The sequence below is a fragment of the Mycetomoellerius zeteki genome, unplaced genomic scaffold, assembly GCF_001594055.1.
Source record: "Mycetomoellerius zeteki isolate Tzet28-1 unplaced genomic scaffold, Tzet1.0 scaffold106, whole genome shotgun sequence".
NCBI lineage: Eukaryota > Metazoa > Arthropoda > Insecta > Hymenoptera > Formicidae > Mycetomoellerius > Mycetomoellerius zeteki.
In genome coordinates this window covers 697,691-721,341 of record NW_017255975.1, presented here as the reverse complement: position 1 = coordinate 721,341, position 23,651 = coordinate 697,691, and the positions used below count along the sequence as shown (strand labels likewise).

Below are 23,651 nucleotides of genomic sequence, written 5' to 3'. Positions count from 1 at the left end.
GCTAACATCGTTGTAAGCGCGTTCTGAATACAGGCCTTTATGTATACAACCTCTTTGAACAAATGATACCAAATTCAGGTATGTGATACTTAACCTAGATATATGAGGTTACTATACTAATGTTAGTTAACCTGTTCGGTCCCTACAGCCTACAGCATTTTATGGTTACAGGAGAAAGGCTTATGTCCGCTTTCGCGTTGTGGTCCAATCAGAATCAAGCTAGATCGATGTTGATTGGACCGCAACGCTTGCGACGCTACGATGCGACTAATGTAGAACCAGCTACAGGTTTCTCTTTGCTATTAGGCATTCACCGTGGCTGTAGTCGAATTGCGCCGTGCACGCCGTCGTTGTTTGGTATGTACGTCTTCCTGTCTTCCTTAGTCTTCCTCTGTTCCACTCTGTTCCTCGTAGGCTAGTTGAGTCAGCCAGTAGTGGAGTAGTGGCACGTCGTTAGGTGAAGACAGCTCCGAGGATGTCCAAGAAGCAGGACAAGGTGGACAACGGCATCGTCGCCGTGAAAAGCAAAGTGGGTGTACACGTTGTGCCATCAGTCGTGGATAATATGGGATATGGAGGATGTTCGCGGGATTGCGCATTATTTAAATTATTTTACAGTTTGACGCCGACATCATCAGATTCTCCATGAATCGTAACGAGCCTATGAGTTATGAGGACTTTGGAAAGCTATTGGCGCAAAGACATGACCTGGGGGCAGATTTCAGCTTTTCAATTTGGTACACGGATACAGATGGTGATTTACTTCCCATCAATAATGATAACAATCTTGCGAGGGCTCTAGCAAATGCTAAGTGCCTGCTTCGAATTTTTATACATAGAAAAGGTAAGATTCTTGCACTGTATATTATACTCCTCAATCTGTATGTATATATGGGTGCAAAATGTTTAGGTTGTTTTCCATTTAATTTTCCATAAACATTCTATTTTTCTTATCATTCAGTGAATAACAAAGATAGAATTACGCAAAGATAGAATTTACTTGCGTTAATTTGTATCATCAAATGGAAAGCACCCTATATATTTTGCATAGAGAAATCCAAGAACTTCTCTGTCCTACAGCCAATTAACAAGTTTGAGAAATTTGTCTTATAAATGTAAATTTGTACAACAAATGTAATATCAGTCTACCACAGTAAATCATCATATTCTTGGATACTTTGTGACAGAAGTCAACACAAATATAATTTTATCTTTTTTGGCATTCTCTGATTAACAATAAAGATAGAAAATATCAAATGGAAAACATTCCTTGTTGTTTGCCAATGTTAAACAAAGTTGAAATAATTCACAGTGACTACTTTTCTTTTAGAAGACATAATTGGCACAAATGTCATTCTATCCTTCTTGGCATTCAATGATTAATGAAGATAGAATGACACTTGTGTTGATTATGTTTTTTAAAAGGAAAATAGCCTATGTTACACTGTGTTGTTTATGTCTTTTGCTGGAAAACAGCCTTAATTTAATTGTTCTGGTAGGCGACGGAGCATGGGATAATGGATATGGTACAATGAAACCTAAAAATTTGATATCCAGTATCTTAGGTGGTACACCAGGCAAGCCAAAATCTATAGTCATTTCAAATCCACATGATTTTAGGCAGGTAAGTTTGCTCTTCATTGCATATTTTTTTATGTTATCCGCTGATCATTTATTTGCATTATTTATTGACTTACACTTGCTTGTCAGGTATCTGCAATTATTGATGTCGACATACTGCCAGAAACCTGTCGACGTGTACGTCTATTAAAACATGGATCTGATAAACCTTTGGGATTTTATATCAAGGATGGTGAAAGCTATCGCGTACTGCCGCCGTCTGCTGGTGGTGGAATTGAGAAGGTTCCAGGTGTATTCATTAGTAGATTGGTACCGGGTGGCTTAGCAGAAAGTACAGGGCTTCTAGCTGTGAATGATGAGGTTTTGGAAGTAAACGGTATAGAAGTTGCAGGAAAAACGCTCGATCAGGTAAAGAAATTTTACAAAAATGGTAGTTTTACAAAAATGATTTATTAAGTTGCATTAAATTACCAAATGTTGATATCATTTACTACAATAATGACATAACTCAATGATTGTCATTTTTTCGTTGCTTGCAAAAAGAAAACAGAAATTAATAAAAATTAATAAAAAAAACATTTTAAAAGAACATGTTTTATTCTTCTATTCTCAGTTATTACGTCAAAATTGCATCTTAAAATTAATATTACAAAATTTTAATGATTCGAAACGTTGAAACTTATTTTTTTGAAAACTTTGATTTTTAGAATTGTATCATTGTTGTAGCAAAAGAGGAATTTTGGCTCCTGCATACAGAATGCGGCAACACTTGCCGCGCGGCGGAATTTGGCGTGATAGCCAATCAACATCTTGCTTGCTTAGAAGTAATAAATGTATAATTTCCACCGCGCGACAAAAATTGAACTCAATTCAATTTTTGCCGCGCGGTGGAAGTAGTATTACATCATTTCTAGAAGTTTTGCAAGGTGAGACCGACTTAAGAACATAGAATTATTGGTTAGTGTGACAACTTCTGCCATGCGGCAAGTGTTGCCGCGTTCTGTGTGCAGGAGCCGTACGAGAAATCATAGAATTACAAAATAATATTCATTCACTTGATTTCAATAAAACTATATTTTTACTGAATACATACAATATATATTTAATTATATTACATTGTGTTATCCTAATATGTTTTCTAACATCTGTGAAATAATATAAATCTTATATAAATAATAAGTACATCCACATAGAGTAGAATTCTTACTTTTTCTTCTTATCTTTTTTATGTATGGGACAGGTGACAGATATGATGATAGCGAATTCCTCTAATCTCATCATCACTGTCAAGCCGGCAAATCAGAGGGCAGCGTTAACAGCACCTCGCCGTGGTTCATTCTCACGCAACAGTCAATTGTCGTCAGGAAGTCGTCAGTCTACGCAGAGTGCCGGTAGCGATGAAGAGGCAGACGAGATTGTCGATCTTACAGGCATGACGATGCAAGACGATGCTTCTGCGTCGTCCACTCAACACCATCACTATCACCATCATCATCATCAAAATTATGATCAGGGTGTACTGCACCTGTAGGGTAACGCGTTTTGTATTTACAAACTATAGAATAGCAGTAGATAATTCGTTACAAAATATCGAAATATAAGCATGTAGGAAAACGAGATACATAATAGTGAAAGGAAGATAATTTCTACACAGTATTATGAGAATTGTGTATGACTGATACTCTGAGGTGATGCTCCGCGAATTCTAGGATTAAGTGAACTTGTATCTCGATACTTCGTAACTAGTTGTCTATTGCTTTGGGACGTCATGTATTAGGCAGATTAGACTACACTAGCGCGAAGAAGAATATAAATTTTGCTGCCTGACAAATAACGTTCCAAAAGCAATTGTGGCCTTACATAATATATCATTCCCGCTAGTTTAAAAAAATGATAGAAAAAGAAGTGTTCCGTTATAATGCAGCCACACGCCTATTCGTGTATCTATTTCGTCCACACCACCGCATGTTTAGACTGTTGAAGTTTTCGAATTTTAATTTCATTTTTATCTATGTTATCTGTTATCCAATTGCGGACTAAGGATTGAAGGGTAATGCTTTTTAGGACGGTAAGTATCAATAGAAACGTCAGGAAAAACGATTGTATTTTTATGTGTGTAAAATATTGTTCTTTGCGTGCCTTCATCAAAGTGGAATTAATATGTTAGGGAATGTTAAATTCCAATTATATTTACATCGTTGAAAACATTGATGAGGAGACACCGTTTCTAAGATATCTATACTGCCTTAGTAGTTACATGAGTCCATTTTTATATACGCTCAAGCCCACTTTTTCTACTTAATTCGAAAAGACATGTACATATATAAATATATACAAAGATATATGTATTTATAATATTCTAGATATTTTTCTATTGAATATATTTTTTTCGTAATCGCAAATCTATCACTTGGACTTCCGCAATAAGCGTTATTTTTAACGGGTCATATTTGTGCATCATTGTCAAATTACTAATCGCATTAATTGCATTATTAATTCCACGATATCGCTGAGATATATTTCTTTTTAATTCTAATGTTCTTATCTTACACCGTCTGTTCATGCATCATAGATCATGTATAATATTTAAAAAATAATATCTTTTCGAAAAAGATATTTATGGTATGTGAGTTCAAGAAAGAGAGCGAAAGAGTGCGCGCGCGCGAGAGAGAGAGTGCTTGAACAAGAGTATGAATTGAACAATTAGTATTATTGTAAGATAATCATTTTAAGTTTAATTTGTATGTATTTCCGCTCGAAGCGAGGAATCACTTTTGTACTTAACCAAATGGAATACGGATTAGATACGTTTGCAAGAAGTACTTATTCGTCTATATACTAAGTGCTTTATTGAGCACTGTAGTTGTTACTTGGAGGGAGTGCTAAATTAGCGTTTGTGAAATGAAATTAGATATATTTTTAACACGGTACGTCGCATTGTACTCCTTAGTGCGGATAAGAGGTAGTGTGTTAATGAATTACGAGGACGAAAATATACTTATTAACGCTGTAATTCTTTTTAATGGCAGCTTATGAAATAAAGATATTTTATTGTATTTTCTAAGTCCTATTATTTACTCAATAATCCCGCATAAAGCGTCTCTCAGAATCACGCCCCTCAGTATCGATGTCTTCTTCTCTGTCACGGTTACTATGGTGTGTAAATAAAATATGGTAGAAAGCCCCAACCAAAATCTGTAACTTTGCGTGGAACATAATGTTCGCAAAAATTGGACGCAGTCGTTAATTGAAGTTAAGGGAACGACGGAAAATTTTGCAAATATTAGCTCGTGAGGAAGTTTCGCGGCACTAACAAGAGATGTCTTATGCCGAGCATGGACCCCGTATTTTTTTGACGGGCAGACCAAGCAGTGGTGTACCTTTGACTTATGGGGATTATGTTCTGCCGCAGAAAAGATCGGAGGGTCGCTTGAAGCTATACAATTCGTGCACGGATATTCGAGCATGGAGCCCGAATGTATTGGAGAGCACGCGCTACTTTCGCGAGCTCAACGAGCATGAGAAACCTGCGGTTCGTTTCCCACGTGGATCTTTTCTTTTTAAAAGAACATTTTCAAGCTGGTTTCAAAAAAAGATTTATTTCTTTATTTATATATCTATATTTACACAGTTGTGTAAACAATTAAAAAATATTTCAACGAATGATCTCGAAATCTAAATTATTATTAGAAAATCAAGATTGTCTCTTAGTTCTCTTTGTGTGCAGCCAGTAAAACTGATACCATCCAGCGTGATAATGGAAAACATGATGACACTTACGGCTCAAGCTCAGTGTGAGCTTCGCGTTGCGCGGCGAGAACTGCAGAAATACAAATCCTTAAGTCTCACCCCGGAGCAACGGAAGCACCTAAAGAATTTTGTGAGCTTTCCGGGCGCGTTAAATCTTTCAGTCGAATAGATAATAGTCCTTGATCGTTTTGTAGGATAGAGCTATTGACAAAATAGATATTGTCAGGACCGATAAGACAGAAGATGTGAGAACTGGATCTGTAATAAAACCGTTTTCTCAGGGGCATATATTATTCAATGCAAACAAGATTGCAGCTTTGCAATGTTCTGATACTTATCTGTCAATATACTTTCGCCCTGATAGATTTCGATACAGTACAGGTGGCCATCCGCTATTAACTAATACGTGCGTTCTGAGAGAGAATCTGAGCGGGAATCCATTATTGGAAAATAATACTTATTTGATGTCGCGTGTAACGTCCTGTAATATACTAACTGCAGTAAAAGCTACACAAGGTAAACGTCCAAGCTGCAAAGTAAAAATTAAAATTTTCCAGTCGACACTAACTAAAAGTAACACAATGTTATAATTTCGCACTCAACAATATAAATATAATATAACACACAGTGTTACACAACAGTTACATTGTTGAGTGTGAAATTATAACATTGATGTTATGTTTACTTTTAGTTTGTTTCAACTGGGTTATTTTTTTATTGTTGCATTAGATTGCGCGCACTAGAACTTTTCTTTAAATATAAAAAGTGTACACCAGTTCACTATAAAAATGCAGACATTTATTCTACAACAGCATATCCAACAAATTAACAATAACATAACTGTTAGTTATAATTTCTTACATAATATAACTGTAATATAAGATATATAACAGTTATATGTATTCCTACTGAAAATTTTTTTCAGAATTTTTATATGAATTTTTAAATTTTTTCCGATTTTTAAGCTTTCTCAAACTATAATTTTTGCAAAAATACCTTAAACTTTCTCATACTCTTTTTTTTTAATAAGATTACATAAAAAATTATAGGATGAGAAATAATATTTCAAAATTCACATATATGAAGAATTTTAGAAAAGATGTAGACTTTCTCAGCACTTCTGAAAAGTATTCCAATTTATGTCTTATAAAAAATCCGAGAAATTCTTTAAAAAGTTTATAAAATTATTCAGAAATTCTGAAAGATTTTTCATATAAATTCATATAAAAATTCTGAAAAATTATTAAAAATTTTGAGAAAAATTTTCACTAAGAATAACACGTTATGTTGTTGAGTGGGAAATTATAACTAACGGTTATGTTATTGTTAGTCGGTATTTGGTAAATATCTATTAATTTTTAATATTTATCGAAAATTGAAAGAGACAAGATCGATATTTTTTATGAAAAAAATTTTCTTTGGTTTGAAACAATACATTGCAAATCGCGATAAATTTTGCAGAGCACAACGAGCAAATGAGCATTTGCATAGAGTATGTCGACGCATCTTCCCAAGCGGCGCAAGATGTTCGCGAAATGGGTGTGCAAACGGAAGAGTGCAAGGAAAACGATGACAAACAGTCTAATGTCGATTCACCTTCCAGTCAATACTACGAGACTACCGAAAGTATATCTACGTCTGAAAGCGAATTAGGGATGAACTCGGATCCTGAGATCTGTGAGAGGAACCATAAAGGAGTGATTATTCAAAAGGATTCAGAAATTATTGTCCTGAAAAACGAGCTTGGTGTATGAAATGATACCATTCGATTTTATCAAAACAGCCCTTTCTTAGAATTTTCGTATAGTTTTTCTTTCAGCATTTTTGAAAACTATTCTAATTTGTATTTACAAAACCTGAAAAATTTTCTAAAAACTTATAAAATTATACAGAAATTCTGAAAAATTAAAAATTTTTAGAGAAACTTTTAAAAATTATATTATACAAATTCTTAGAAAAAAATTTTGCAATCTTATATAAATGAATTCTGAAATATTCTAAGATTTCTAAAACTTCTCATTCTATAATTTTTGAGAAAAACTTATAAAATCTGAAAAAGTTTAACTCATTTTTAAAGAATCTTTTATAAATTAATATATGACGAGAATTCTAATAATATTATGAAATAATATTAGAAATTTTGTTAGAAAAGTTCCATATATGGTTATAACGAACATGTCTGGTGAAATTTACTTACGTTCGCTTTCCAGATGAAGGAGGATGAGTTGGAAGAGCTGCGGGAGCTGAATAGGCACATGCAAACGTTGTTAAAAGAGAAGGACGAAGATACAAGCATCCTGAGACGTAACATTAATGTAAATCGCAGTATTTACTCCCGGCTAGTTCAATTAAAAGTTTGTGTAATTATTTGAATCTCGCGTCTCTAGACCCTGCAAGAAAAGTTGAAAGTAGTGAGCGACAGGCGCGACGACGAGATAGAAGATTTAAGTACAAAAGTAATAGTATCGAATAATTTTATATGATTTTACACATTTTTTTGTCTTAAAATTTGTGGATATTATCGTATTGTTTTTTTTACAGCTTTCTTCCTTCGAGTGTCTGGTGGATCAGTTGAAGGCAGAATTAGCTAGAAAATGTCAAGTTTGTTATTTCCAGACGCAGGAAATCCAGAAACTTAGAAAGGAAGTTAAGGAGACAGAATTACTTTCCATGGAAAACGAGTCGCTTATGGTTCGTATACATATAAAACGTAGTAAAGGCTGCGCAATATATATCTACTTTCTTAGAGCAATGATGCGTCTTTTTTAAGAGTTATTTTAAAAAACTATTTTCAGAAACAGATAAAATCTTATGGCTTGTATAATGTTTATTTTATTTTCTTAAAATAGAAAATATGATTTTATATTTTGAGCTATGCGGGCCGTAAAAAATTCGCAAGCGGGCCGCAGGTTGCGCATCATTGTCTTAGAAGAAACCGCGAATTTAGTTTAATGTATTAACATGTGTAAATATGTGATGAATTAGCGGAAGGTGAAGGAAATGGAGCATTTATCAAGAGAGGCTGAGAGCTGTGGTATCGCTTTAGAGCAGATGAAAAATGTCTGGCGGGAACGTGATATGCTTCAAAAGCAATATCACGAGCAAAGTTGCACGTTGGCGGACAGAGAAGACGAAATAAAACGACTATTGACGTTGATAAAGCAAATGTCTGTTACGGCTGACACTCGTGAGGTGCGTCATTTGGCTATGTGCGTCACATCGCAATCTATTAATTTTAACGTCGATTCAATTAATAATAGGAAATAAATTATTCAAAAATACCGGTGCGACGGCTACATTGTTCTAATTTATAATTAGGGTGGAACAGCATAAATATAATCAAAGAGATTTTACGAATTGCAGGTTTTATCGATCATTGCGCAGATATGTCATCACAGAGAAATTTACAGTTTTAAATAATAAAAAAAAATTGTAGAATCGTAGAGTTGCATGTAGAGATCATTTTTTAATAAATACTTTCTTCATTTCGCAGATATATTTACAGCCTTGGCTATAAGTATAAAGCACACACAGAAAAATACATGTCATGTAACTGTATGTAGCACAGCAGGGCTTGTAAAGTGTTCAAAAAACGTTTATGCAAGTGAATTTTAGGCACTGCTGTGTTACGTGAAATATATTACATTTAATTATTAATGACTTGTTTCAAATATTTCAAAATTTATATGTTCACAAGTCTATTATAAGTTTATCATAAATTTATTTAAAATATATTCCGAATTCTAATAAGTTCAATTCTGAATTAATACACAATACTCAAGATTATCAAATCGATTTGCTTATTATATAAAATCTCTTCTTCGATAAAATTTTATAATATATTCTTCAAAAGAAAATAAATTGTTATATTGAATACTAACGAGTTTTTCTCTAAAATTTGTAATAAGTATATTTTAAGATTATTATTAAGAAAATATTCTTTGTTAAAGATAACTGTTATTTAAAGAAAAGAAAGTAAAATGAGAAATCACTTTTCTTAGCAGTGAAATAATATTTTTCTGTGTGCACTCTCAATTTATTATATTTCCTAGAAAAGGCGATAATAAATAAAGCAAAAAATAAACAAAATATTAAAATTGTCACATACAAATAAATTATTTTTTAATAAACTGTTTCTTAACTTATTCTTTGTTAGAATGATAGAACGTTAAACCGTTATTTTTTATAGAACATTTACAATTCCTATTTATGTGGGAGAGTTTTATACTTATATAAAGTACTTATATAAAGGCCAAGGCTGTAGCATAAATTTTACAAAGAAATCAGATCATGATTAAACGTTTAACATTAATGAATTCGGTTACTGCCTAGCACACGTCGTGATTTAAAATCTTAAATCATCTTTAAAGAAAATATGTAAATAGATATATAATGTAAGCGCGGTTTAATTCATTTATGTGTACATCTTTTCTTGAAAAATTTTCTTGAAAACTCTTTTTTGAAATTTTGTATCTTTTTTCATTATTTGTTTATGTAGATTCTTCCACTAATAATTTTCACGATCAGGTAGAGATGAATGGTGTAGTGGCCGACTTGAGAAATGAGATTCAGGCAAAAAACGACAAGATTTCGCAGTGCGAAATGCAACTAGTTTGCATGGAGCGGGAAGTCGGTAATCTGACTAACATGCTGAAAAGTAGTCTGAATAATTTCGACGAGTCTAAGATAGCGTACGAAGGCGTTTGCGATTACACCAAGTGCGAGCACGATACTTGCTTAGACGTGCAGAGCGCGTTGTCTGCTTTAAAATCGTTCATAGCCGAGTTGGAGGAGTGTAAACTAGAACGACGTAATCGTCTGCGAGAGATAGATAACTTAAAGGCTTATGTGACATGTTACAGCCAAGAGACCGTCAGCGAAATTACAAACACAGATTTTGATACTGGACATGGATTGATTCAGCCGGCTGCAGGTATAGCCCGAGATCTTTTCATCTTGCCTAGGTTGCTATTCCAATAATCCGACGCCGTATTCATGTCAAATCAATCTGCGCTATTACAGTTCGGATCAGTGATTCTTAAGAAAGAAAGAATTACGTTTTATTTCTTATTTCTCATATTAGTTGCTCCGTTACGATACAATAATACACGATTCAAATCCTTGAGATATCATAAATCTAAAAATCTGATCCGCTCTTTAATTTCTCTTCCATTAAAAGTTCTATGAAAGTTTTGCTAATCATTTCTATCAATCGAATATGTATATATAATATATGAAAAAAATTATTTAGATACTGTAGATTTTTTTAGTGTTCTATTGTGCACTTTAAACAAAATTTATTTGCTTGTTATTTCTTGAAAAACTCTTTTTTAATTTTATATTTTTCTTGTTTATGTATTTATGTAAACTTTTGTTATTTGTATAGATTCCTACTAATAATTTTGTCTCAAATTTTGTATTTCTTATTAAATAAGCAAATAAGTAATATAATAACGATATTACATTATGTGGAAAAAAAATTAATTGAGTATTAATAGATAATCTGATGCAGATTTGTGTCAAGTTTATAATATTACAGAAAATATTTCCACATCGAGTAATGGCGGTTGCCATTCATCTAAAGAACTAGTTAACGTTCAGATTCAGTCGGATGACGTTGATACTACCACAACATATTCGGAAGAATCGGAAAAAGTAGAGTTGAACGAAATAATTTCATATCGAGACCCTACAGTGTCTCCTGATCAAGATATTGATCGCGCTCTCGCAACGCATATCAAACGTTCCATCGATAAGATGCATAGAATATCTGCAGTTCTTCAAGGTATTATATCTAAAGAACATCTCATGTATAATTTTTTTAAGAAGATTACTTTTATTTTGTCGCGCTATTCTTTTAGGAAAGACTTTTAGGTACTTTATCTTTTTTAAGGAAAAAAGGATAAATATTTTTGAAAGTAATTTTTTGTCCTTTATTTATTATTTATTGTTTTAAATAGATTTGTTATTTTTTTTAGAAAAAATTCAAATAATTAACAGATCTATTTGATTTTTACACATGGTGTGTACTGTTTATCTGCAATTATGATATCAAATCTCTCAATGGGCTGAAATTGAAACATGAGACGTCATCTTAATCAGAATAATCATAGTTATCTTTGAAATTAGAATTATTTATTTCGCTCAATAAATAAATAACTGAGTTGTTTATAACAAAAAGTTCGATATTCACTCTTTAGTTTTCGAACCCTGAAAAAATATTAAAAATTAAATTATTAAAACAATTCTAATTTCGACGAAAAAAAATAGCTGCAAATTAAAGATTCAGATTAAAATAACATCTTATTTATAATAGGAGCTTCCACAAGTTCTTTTTATAATAGCTATACGTTATGCGAGTTAATATTTTCGTATCTAGATTCATTGTTAAATACCAAAAATTTTGTAAATTTGCAGTTCACTTCAATAGAGCGAGGAGTTATACAGTATCAAGCTGCTCCTTGCCCTTATGGAATAAACTGCAACGTTTACAAAATGTTGACATTCAAACAATGGATCTAGACATGGAGAGATAATTCACGAAAGTGAATTAACAAATTTACAAATTTACAACTTTCGTGAATTATCTCTCCATGTCTAGATCCATTGTTTTGCAGTTTTTTTATAACGTCTCGTTTTTTTAATTTCAACTCATTGAGAATCCTGATCGCGCGCGCGTAGGTAGGTTTTGTTATAAACCGTACACACGATGCGATGGGTAGAAATCAAATAAATCTATTATTTATATTTTTTTATAGGGAAAAATAGCAAATTTATTTTGAAAAATAATAAATAGGAGATAATAATAGAGGATAAAAAAAATTAAAAAAAATATTTACCCACTTTTCCAAAAAATACCTAAAAATTCCTAAGAAAATAACGACACACACACAATGTAGAAATCCTCTTAAACCGATACATGATGAATAATTGATAATAATCCAAGATGGTGAAAATTCGTTAAGGTGCTGGAGATCACCACGTACAAATCGTCAAAGAGTACACGAGGCAGCAGCAGGAGCTGCAAAAGAAGGATCTCGAGATTACGGAATTAAAGCAAAAAGTGGCGGAGCATATACGAAGGGGCGAGGGCGACTGCGAAATTCAGGAGCAGTTGAGGAAAAAGATGTTGGAGAAAGAGAAGGTGTTGGAGGCTATAATAAGTAAAAGGGATTTGAAGATCGAGAGGCTGCACGGACACCTTACTGCGTTGGAGAGTGATAATTTTTCTTACCGTGCGGAGTGCGATGCGTTAAAAGACGAGAATGCCGATCTCGTCGATGCGAAAAGTTTACTTTCGAAGGAGAATAACGTGCTGAATGAAGAGCTGAGAGCACAGAGAGATCAGATACGTAAGTTAACTCAGCAGATAGACGAATTGAGCCACATCATCGATATCTTAAAGGAGGAAGCGAAAAATGTTGAGTGCATGAAAAAGAAGTTAGTAATTTCATTATTATTTTTACCTTTATCAATACTCGATCCGTTATCCTTAAGTCGATTTATCGATCCAACAGATTGATCGATCTGGAAATGAAGAATAACGATCTTACAAATAAGCTTATTGAAGCGAACGAGACTATTTCCAAAAATGCCGAGATCATAACGGAGCTAGAATGTAAGGACGAGAAAAACAGGATGGCTTTGACTCACGAGAGCATCAAATACGACGCGATGTTGACGCAGAAGCACAGCGATATCGTGAAATTGCGAGACGAGAATCAATCGCTGCACGATCTGTTAAGGGATGCCGAAGTTAAACTCGCTCAGAGTAACGACACGATATTATCGTTAAAGCAAGAGAGCGACAATGTGGCGGCGATAAATGTCCTGCGGGCGAGTCTATCGGATTTGGACGTGGATAACGTGGAGAGGTTGTTGGCGAAAGTGGACTATCTAAAGGGTGAAATAGCGAATTACCGGAGCTCCACCGCAAGCGTCGAAAGTAAACTGCAAGCGTTATCGCACGGAAATGAGACATTGCAGGCAGACACACAGACAATAAGAAGTACTAATGATCAGTTGTTGTATCCTTATAAAGACGCGGTAAAGTCATCTCTAAAGGACGCGCTATATACGATTCCTAATAAACTTTGCGAGACACTTCTGCGTCTTCGAACAGAAATTAGGGAATATGATAATGAGACCGAAAACGCGTCTGAACATTGTCCAAATAAAAAGGTTTCCGAAATGAAAGATGAGATAGGAAAGCCACAGATAAAAATATATGCTGATAAGGTACACATAAATGAGCTTATTAAATTTCATTGCTCATTAAAATATTTTAAACTTTTTTTCCAAAATGTTTATTATAAACGTCTTGGTATTGAATGCAATCGGACTAACACTCGCAGTTTTCCTTAGTCTTGTAAACAAGATGAGGATACATTAGATCCGGTCGTTCGAGAAGTAGATTGCAATTCTGAAAATGCTGCGCACAAGTTAAGATTCCTCGAAGGACAATACGAGGAAAAATTGAAAGAAATTCAAAAGTTGATGGATGATGTAAAACTAAGAGATCGGGAAATAAGAAACCTTCAAGAGTATATTACCCATTTGTTGCAGGAGAAAAATGATTTACGAACTAAAGTTAAAGTACATAAATTTATATATGCACATATACAGTATGTTATATGTGCATGTTAGTTTCTTCTCTTTTCTAACATTATTTAAAAAATTTTTTAATTTATTTTAAAAATAGAGGAAGAAAGGGATTTATATATATATATATATATATACAATTTTGTTTTATTGAAGAGGAAGAGAGGGATATATATATATATATATTATATATACAATTTCGTTTTATTGAAATCGCTTACTAAATATTTATGTAACATAACTATTTTTGGCACAAGTTTGTTAGTCATAGAGTGATATCAATTATACATAGATGGAAGTAGTACATATTCGATGAAAAAATTCGTAATTGAGCTACAAATATTTATTCAAAATTTTCATATTAAAAAGATATTTCATATATTTGTCCGAAACTGTAGGTTTTGAAAATATTTATTTATGAATATATATTTTGTGTTTATTTTGTAAGAATTCACATGATCAGAGGTAAAGACATAGTCTAATTACAAGAAATAATCACTGATTGTTCACTGAACGTTCTATTATGTGGTCAGCCCATGTGTTGACGCCGCATAGTTTGATGTGAAGTAATTATAAATATAACTATTAAATTAGTTATTACAATAATTATAGTTACCAAAAAATATAACTAATTGTATAAATTGAGTTACGGTTATAGATGAAAAAAATTAACGAAGTTAAGTTACAGTTACTGAAAAAAGTGACTAATTGTAACTTCGTTACAAGTATGAGTTACTTCTTGACTAACCCTGCTTGACTTATTTGTAAGCAAATTTAATCGCTTACTGCTCTGATGTAGTCTATTCTGCCTTTGAACTTGGTTAAAGTTTGAAAAATATAATTATACCGAGAAGAAAATGAGAGCGATATTATCGATGTCATTACTAAGAAATATTCATATTAAATAAAGCAGTTACGATCATAGAATGGGAATGAATGTGAAATCAAAAAAATTCGTAACCATATAGATAATCACAAATATATTAATTCAAATTAAATAAAAAGATGTATTCTTTGCAATAGGTTTAAGATTATTATTAACATCAGATTATTAATACTCTTATAAAGATGCTTAAAAATTACGTGTCAATTTGATGTGTGGTATTACTACTTTGGTTCTGTTTATGATTGCGTTTCAAGATCGAAAAAGATTTGCACGATTTGCAGAATCAGATAAATTCACACATAAATATTTAAGTAGGTACTAAGATTTGCTTCGACCGAAAAATAGGATTTCTTTTATTTAATTAGATATTGATTTTTATCTATTTATTTCAAATTGTAATCAAATAAAAAGTATTTATTCATTTATTAAATACAAAAAATATTCCAATTATATTCATACTCATATTCAATTCATTATTCATCCATTTATTTGAGTATTAGATATATTCATACGAGTACATTAGGTAGAAGTTCTTCGAATACATTTTATCAAATTTAATTCAATTATATTATTTGAAAGCTACATTCGAGGCTAGACTGAAGTTACAAAATTAATATCAACATATTTCTCAAAATTACGTAAAGTGTACACATCCGTAAAACTATCTGCTACCTGCAAAACTGAAATATAGCTTTTACGCTAACGCAGTAAACACTAACGACGAGTAGCCATGTTATAATTTGCGATGCAATCTGGGAGCATTCGTCAAAATTACTTCTATGTAAACAGACAGAAGTAATTTTGACGATTGCCCCCAGAATGTATCACAAACTATACGAGATATTGTGGTATTCTATAACCTCCCACCTATTTTACAACTGCCTCCTTTCCTTTAATTATGATTAATAACATTGTGTTACAAGGTTTCTGTTTCTCAACGTCTAAGTTGTGATTCTTATATTTTTAGCTACTAGAAAGGAATATAAAATTCAAATGTTTCCATTACCCATAGATTTTGAAAAATCGAGGATTTTATTTTTTAGAAAACTATATAAACAATTTCCAACTTTTTGTTATTTTACGTAGTAAGAATTATTATTTAGAGGTAATGACAAATAAGAATTTTGAGAATTACAGTAATTCTATATTTTTTATTATACATTATAACTTTCTAATAAATCTTATTATTTTAGTATATCACTTAAAATTACGTAATAATAAGGAATTTTATCATCACATTTATATCATTACATTTTCACATATTGTAAAAAATATTTAAACTTTCTATAGCTATGTTATAAATATCACTTTATTAGATAAGAAATTCAAAGCAGAGTGAAAATTAAAGGTGATAAAGTTTTTTAAAAACATATTTTTTTTCAATATAAAAAGCCTTACAAAAAACATTCATTATTTGTTGAGGAACAAAAAGTTGATTATCATTATACATATATTTCATATATTGTATATAATTTTTAACAATTTTAAAACAATTTTAATTACAAATTTAATTTTAAATACTCTAATTTTTCAATCTAACAGCGTCAAGTAGAAGAATATCAGAACAAATTGATGTTACTGAAGAAAAAGTATGACAGTAGTTTAATTGCTTTTCGTAAAAGGCATAACGAAAATGTCGAAAGATTACAAGCGAGATTCGACGATATCATGAAAATCGAGAAGAGTCCATTTGACGCAGAGAGTTGGTTGCAAGTACGTGAGGAAATAGATTAATAAGTAACTTTTTGCATGAATTCGTTATTGGTTATTCTTTCTAGTCGCTGAATTTGAAGGAACTGTCGGAGCTGCATAATCGAATCAATATTTTGAGCTCCCACGTGACCGAGAATACTGAATCTAATATCGCACATGTCGAAATCAAGAAGGACCACGATAGCTGTCGGAACAATTCTCAAGAGCATAGGTTTTACAATAAATTCACCTTGTGTAAGCAGTACACGAGAGAGGATGGATCATCTTTAAGTAAAAAAACAAGTAAAGATACGTTTCGCTCCAAAGTTCTCGATGTTGAAAATAATGAGACAGTTGCCATAATGGAATTATATTCCCGGGATCTAAGGCTTAAACAGGAATACAAGTAATTTATATTTTGTATACATTTATTATAATAGTTAATTTCGAAACGAGTGTTTTAATCTCATATACTCTTCTCGTGATAACGATTCAGTTTTCACGAGGATGAAAAGAGACGAACGGGAAATGCGGGATCGCCTAAGTCTAGAATAGACAGAACTGTAAGTATGCAATTTTTTTAATCACTTTTACGTTGTTACATTAAAATGTACATGGTAATAACACATTACAGCTCGATTGGCAGAGAGAGAAGTTTATTTATCAATGTAGCATACATCATAAATTGAGTAACGCTCGTTGATATCCGTACAGAGTTATTTTATGATGCAGAGAGACCTTCAGCGCGAAAAGGATACAAGAGACTAGATATTTTATCACCTTTATGTAATCATATTCCGCAATTTCGCGCATTAAGATTGGCGATGTATATTTTATACAAAACCGAGAGGTAGAGAATATTATTTTTTACTTGTCCTTTATTCTTAGTATACATACAACTTTTTATGATGTTTTTTTCACCTGTGTACTGTTATTATTTGTCTAAACAAAGTTGTACTCGTGTTGTTTCATTCTTAAAAAATAACATGTATTTAAAATGAACTTTATAATAAATGCATAAATTACATAAAAAATGGATCTCTATATATGTAAATTTTTACTAATTGCCAATGACATGTATGAAAAATATTTAAACTCAATTCTCTAGCTCTAATTTGCTGAGCAAAAATCAAATAGAAGTAATATTGATTAAGAGCAAATATTTAATACAGTGAGTGCAGAAAATAGATGATAATATAGGCTCCCATTTTGTGTAACTTTTTATTTTTTAAGTGTATTTAAGTAAACAATACCACAAACAATAATTTATTAATACACTTAAAAGATTAAAATAATTCACAAAATGGAAAAAAATTGTTTAAATAAAAAGAAATGTAATGATGTGATTACCTGAATGTGAGGTGAAAAACGAGTTTTTTCCCTTTATATTTTTACAGAATCTGATTTCTTCGGTCTATTTGAACTTCTCACGAAATTCAAGCATTTCTTGAATTCATAAAAATTCTGAATATGTTGAGATATTATTAGATTTAGAAATTTCTTTTCATATACTCGTATATATTTCTCCTAGCAATATTTTTGCATTGGTTCTATTCTCGTGAACGTTTACCACGAACATTTCTTTCCTGCTATCTCTAGGGATTTCTTAAAATTATGTTTGAAATGATGGTAACTGATGAATACAAAAATTTTTAAAAACATAAACAACGCTGCAACAATTAAAATATGTTTCTTTAATAATAAATGAAAATGAAAAATAATGTATTAGTTGAAAGCACAAAATGTATTCGTACAATCGAAAAATTTAGCTTCTAAGATCATACAATCACGATTATTTTTGTGAAATTCCTTTGTTTAAATTAGAACAGATACAGAACGTATTGTTAATAAATTTCTAATTAATATTTTTTTTCACAAATAAAATTTTTTTAAATAAAATCTCTGTACGAATACTTTTTTCACCATATATAATATATATATAATATATACGACGAAATGTTGCTTACAAGACGTACTGTACTTAAAAAAAATCTCTTTGTTGCTTTATAAGTTATATCCTGAGGAATGTAAATGTATAATGCGTTGTAATATTCCATTTATAATATTCAAACGTAATTAAAAAAAGAAATTAACAAAATTAACAAAAGAAATTAACAAACTGTCCCTTTGAAGCACATGCAATTTGGAGGAAAGAACACTTTTCTACGCAGTACATACGTGTAGCGAATGTATGCGGGCGACGCGATTCGCAGTAAATCCGGAGGCGGTAAGTTGGCGTCTGTTGCATTCAATGCGGAATTCATCGTTACATCGGACGCAGGATGTGCCCGGTTGCACTTTACAATAGACCGATTGTGCCGACGATAGTAAATCCGATTACAGCCAAAGGAACGTATCTATAATTCCATTTCGCGGGAACAATGCGACTGTTTGCTTATTATTATCGCTAAGTCAATTATGTCGTTTTGCGTTCGCGATCATTTCCTTTTCTGTATGGCGCCTACGTATGGCACAACACCGAATTATTGCAAAACGTGCAAACGGATTAGCGTTTTTTATATAGATTACGAAAATAGAAACAGATCATATTATTAAAAAATAACTCACTTCAAAAGTGACACAATTAAAAAAATACCCGGTAAAAAATTTTTCATGCATGAACATATATAAATATATCTAAAAATACATAAATATGTATAAATATACATATATAAACATATACAAGACATGATACTTTATGCTACAGATAAGGAATAGGAGAGTTTTTGCAATACCACGTTTATCCAGTTACAGTGAGCGCTAAGGTTGTCTTCTTCTTAACAACTAATTAAGAAAAGGATAACGTGACTTTAGCATTCATTGTATCTAGATTCACGTTGTTGCAAAAACTTCCTAATAGCTTCTTCCTTTTTAAAAATATTAGGGTAAAATAATCGGAAGGATTTTTCTTACATGGTGTTGTGCAAGATACTTTATTTTCAGTACCTAGGTACACAGGTACAAGTATTAGAAAAACAAAATACCTAGATACAGATACATCAAATGCATCTTAACATATTTAAAAAAAAGTGCAGGGACTTTTATTTATTAACATAAAATTTCAGAATAAATAAGCATTCATAATTTCATATTATATCCGCACATAATATTTATATGTATAATATTATACGTATTTTATTATATGTACATACATACACAAATATTTTATGTGAGTAAGTTTAACACCCAAGCAGCAAAGCAGGGCATTTTGACCAAATCAAAGTCAGATCGCCCTAATTAAGTAAAAAATTACCAATTCTCGACGTAAAAAATGTCTTAAAAGTCAAATATCGTTTGAAATTTTGTTTACAGGTCGAAAATTACGGAGTTTAAACCTACGAAATATCTTTAAAGTTCAGTGACTTTAAAGTTACACATTAGCTTATAAATGACCAAACTTTTATCAAATATGCGCCTTCAAAGTCAATTTAACTTATAAGTCAAAATTAAAACTTTGAAGGAAATATGACCTGGTTGTGTTACTTAATTTCAACCTCGTAGGCAATATGACTCAATTGGTCAGAATTATTTGATTTTTGCCTTAGATAAGGCCTTTGTGTTTGACTTGACTATATATAATAGGAAGTATTTAAGGCACGAAATAAACCTCGCGATCGTGCTGGAAGCTAACTACGAGAAGTTGAGATTACCACGGAAAATGATCTATGAGGGAAATTGGTCCAAGATTAGGTTGAAATGCCTAGCAAAATTGTTCTGAAAGGTAATTATTGATCTTAGACCTTATTGAAATTTGCCATCTATTATTATTGTGTCAACTTCTGTTTGTTGCGCAAATTTCATAAGATTTTTTTTCGTGATATTAGCTATTTCCTACTTAATTGGTCTGTTTTCTGTTCATGCACTAGACTGCACTAGAACTCTCTTTCTCACTTTCGACAAATATCAAACATATATAGTATCTTTCTCACTTTAAGTTCCAAAAGTGTACACTAATTCATCCATGAAAAACAGATCTCATATTGACTAAAGAAGTCTCGAAATATCATTCGATCAGGGAGAACGCGTTTTTCTTCTAACATTTTGGTTATGTATCGATTTTGATATCGATCTAAAGATCTCGACTTTGAAATCAATTTAACTTATAAATAGGGAAATTGGATTTGTTAGTCAGAATGTCTTATTGATCGATAAGTCCGCCCTCAAAATCAACGATTTGGAAGTAAAAATGCCCTAATTAAGGAAATTTGCCCTCAAAGTTAGGTATTTGACCTTCACAATAAGGAAATTCGACCTACAGGTCGAAATTCAGACGAAAACGTTAAATCAGCCATTATTACGAGAACTGTTCTGTCCGCCATGATATATTAAAATGCTTTCCAAAATTATGAATTATAAAATAAATCATATTATATTTCTCGAAATGATTAAAAATTGAAAAAAGCATCTATTTCACGCTACTTTTAACCTAAGTGCGAGATTGAAATATTTTTATTGTGCTAAGTGCCAAACATATTGTTGTCAAATAATTAATCATTAATTAATTATGGTTTAAATTATTTATTTTTGAAGGCGCGTTGGTTTTAACAAAGTAAAATAAAAATCAGTACAGAAAATCTTCTTTCGTATTTATATTTCTGTCACATATCACACGATATTCAGTTTCGAAATCGGAGATGGATTCTTAATATTTTATTCCAACCTTCTATGGATAGTCGGAACCATATCACGCATATGTTATATGGCTGTGGCATGGTTACCCGTCTAGATATATTAATATGGAAATGTGCAGCGTTGCCATCTCTAGATATCTCGACGAGCTGAATCGCTAAGAAAGGATCGAGAGGGCACAAGTTAGTCAGAATTAGGTAAAAAATTACCAAGATATTACCGATATTCGACCTTCTGCTAGTTTCATTTGTCCAAATCCGACTATGACTTATAGGGCGAAATGCCTTCCATTACCTAATTAATACCATCTAATTACTATTATTTCATTCTCCACTTACGTCAGATCGACGTTGATTCGACGTTCATTAGATCAGGTTCAATAGACTTTCGGACCTATTTGGAGGTCGAAAGAACATATTTTCGACTAGTTTTGCTGCTTGGGGCATGTTGTACAATAAAATGAAGTAATACTTATAAATCTATTAATCAGTTTTATTCAAATAATGTATTTAATTTATGTATTATCTTTCAAAAGAATCAAATATTCAAAATTGTCATCGAACAAATTACTCCGTCGTGGCGTTAAAATTTGTTGCCCTGCATTAAATACACAATTTTTTTTAGTTGGATTTTTGGATTCCAAATTGAAAAGAATTATGTTAAAATGTACCATATATATTTAATAAATATCTAATTATAAAATAATTTATATTAAACATGTTTTTATCAAGCTAAGCGCTTGTTCGAACGTGCATTTAATGTAGGAAAGTATTGTCCAAAAAGTAATTAAAATGTACCTAAATACAGGTATCGAGATATATACAAGAAATTATATTAATTTATAAATATATCTACGTACACAAAAAAAAGTACCTAGAAAAAATAATACTTACGTAAATTTTTACCTAGATACTACAAGACACTGCACCAGAATAAAACAAAAGCAAAGCAAGATAAATTTCTGTAAAAAAGATAACTTTTTTTTCACAGAAACCAACATAATTATAAATTATTCAAGAATTAAAGTATTCTCAGAAATCCAACTTAAAAGATGCAAATTTTGCGTCCAGAACAAAATCCTACTTTTTATTGAACTCTAACTAAGTAGTTTTAATATACTTTTAATTAATACTTTTTCCTCGTGAAAGATGGGAAGTTATACGCAATTTATTTTTTCATAGCTTCGAATAAAAATTCTAAGGCCGGTATTCATAGTCAGATCTTATATTCAAGACCATCTTAAGTACAATCTTAAGAAGTCACAAACCAATCAGAGGGCCGCATTAGCGTCTTAAGACATTACTTAAGACGGTCTTGGAATAAGAACGGACTGTGAATACCATCCTATGAAGAATTCCTTCTTTGAAGGGATAATTTTTATCAAAAGGGCACACTCATTACAAACATTCATTCTAGCTAAATAAATAAAATATACAAAAAATGTAGTCATAGATTTTGGTGGATTAGCTTGGGTCACAACTAATGTAATCCTTGTCACAGAACAACACATTACATTAATTTCCAGGAGTAAAATACGCTATCCCTGTGAATTCTGCGATTTTCTTTACTCCTATACGCGCAGTATATATCAAACTACTTCATTAATTTTAATACAAAGAGTTCTCATATTTAGCGAACAAATCATGAAAGTCTAAACAAATTGTAAAGATAGAAGACTTCGTTAATGGAAGCATAATATTTCGTTTCAAACAGGACTGTTTCTTTGAAAGCAGAGAAAAGCGTGTCCATTAAATAAAAAACTTAAAAGTATACGTATTGTATATGAAGAAAAACTAATAGATCGTAAAATGTATACACGTATGCTATATGTATATGTATATAATATGCGTTACATTTTAATAATAATAATAATAATAATATTTTTTGTATTACATTTCACTTTGTAATTTGTATTGCATTTTCCACACTCTCTTATTTGTTTATACATTTCAAGAAGTTTTGTCTAGTATACTGTACTTGTTGCGTTTATCCATCGAGGGATTTTCTTCAGAACTAAAATAAACTTTTTTTGCTATTAACGTTAATATATACAACCCAACTTGGTTCGACCTGGATTGCATGGCCAACGGGGGTGTTCTCGAGGTTGGATCCAAGGCTTGGCAAGAGCCAAACGGCAGGTATAGACTCTCTCTCTCTCTCTCTCTCTCTCTCTCTCTCTCTCTCTCTCTCTCCCTTCCTCCCTCTCGCTCTCCCTCTCGCTTTCTCCCGCTACCTCAGTCTATCTACCTATCTCTATCTCTCCTTCTTGCTCGTAAAGGGCGAGAAGGTGAGGTGCCTACAGGCAAAGGGTGAGTTTACGAGGCTTGTGAGCTTGCGCATTCGTGAGCCCATCCGGCGCAGCCTCCGGGATCCTTTCACGGGGCGGTGGACTGCGGTGGACGCGCGCGTGTCGCGATATATAGACGGTGGACGGAGCTAGTCGGTCGGTCGGTTGCCCTCGCGCATCAGGCACGTCGCAACCCCCAACACCGTAGCGTCGTAGGTCGCCGGG

General features: G+C 32.1%; 2 protein-coding genes across 3 annotated transcripts; both read left to right on the top strand.

Moving 5' to 3' along the window:
- Positions 1–301: 301 nt before the first annotated feature.
- Positions 302–4,605, top strand: par-6 (partitioning defective protein 6). The gene is made up of 6 exons (XM_018449501.1): positions 302–357; positions 415–529; positions 619–844; positions 1,500–1,624; positions 1,711–1,989; positions 2,822–4,605. The coding sequence occupies exons 2-6, from the start codon at positions 476–478 to the stop codon at positions 3,110–3,112; spliced, it is 975 nt and encodes a 324-aa protein (XP_018305003.1). The 5' UTR covers positions 302–357; positions 415–475; the 3' UTR covers positions 3,113–4,605.
- A 146-nt stretch (positions 4,606–4,751) lies between these two features.
- LOC108723597 (paramyosin-like) lies at positions 4,752–17,354 on the top strand. Of its 2 annotated transcripts, none has more exons than XM_018449472.1 (17): positions 4,752–5,113; positions 5,309–5,461; positions 5,526–5,847; positions 6,793–7,079; positions 7,542–7,646; positions 7,719–7,787; positions 7,873–8,022; positions 8,323–8,523; positions 9,859–10,264; positions 10,871–11,116; positions 12,297–12,771; positions 12,849–13,569; positions 13,696–13,926; positions 16,361–16,531; positions 16,597–16,916; positions 17,007–17,073; positions 17,145–17,354. In XM_018449472.1, exons 1-17 carry the CDS (start codon positions 4,901–4,903, stop codon positions 17,211–17,213), a joined length of 4,206 nt encoding a protein of 1,401 aa, XP_018304974.1. In that variant the 5' UTR covers positions 4,752–4,900; the 3' UTR covers positions 17,214–17,354. The 2 variants fall into 2 exon arrangements, with proteins under 2 accessions (XP_018304974.1, XP_018304966.1); XM_018449464.1 differs by having other exon boundaries at positions 8,317–8,523.
- Positions 17,355–23,651: the final 6,297 nt, after the last annotated feature.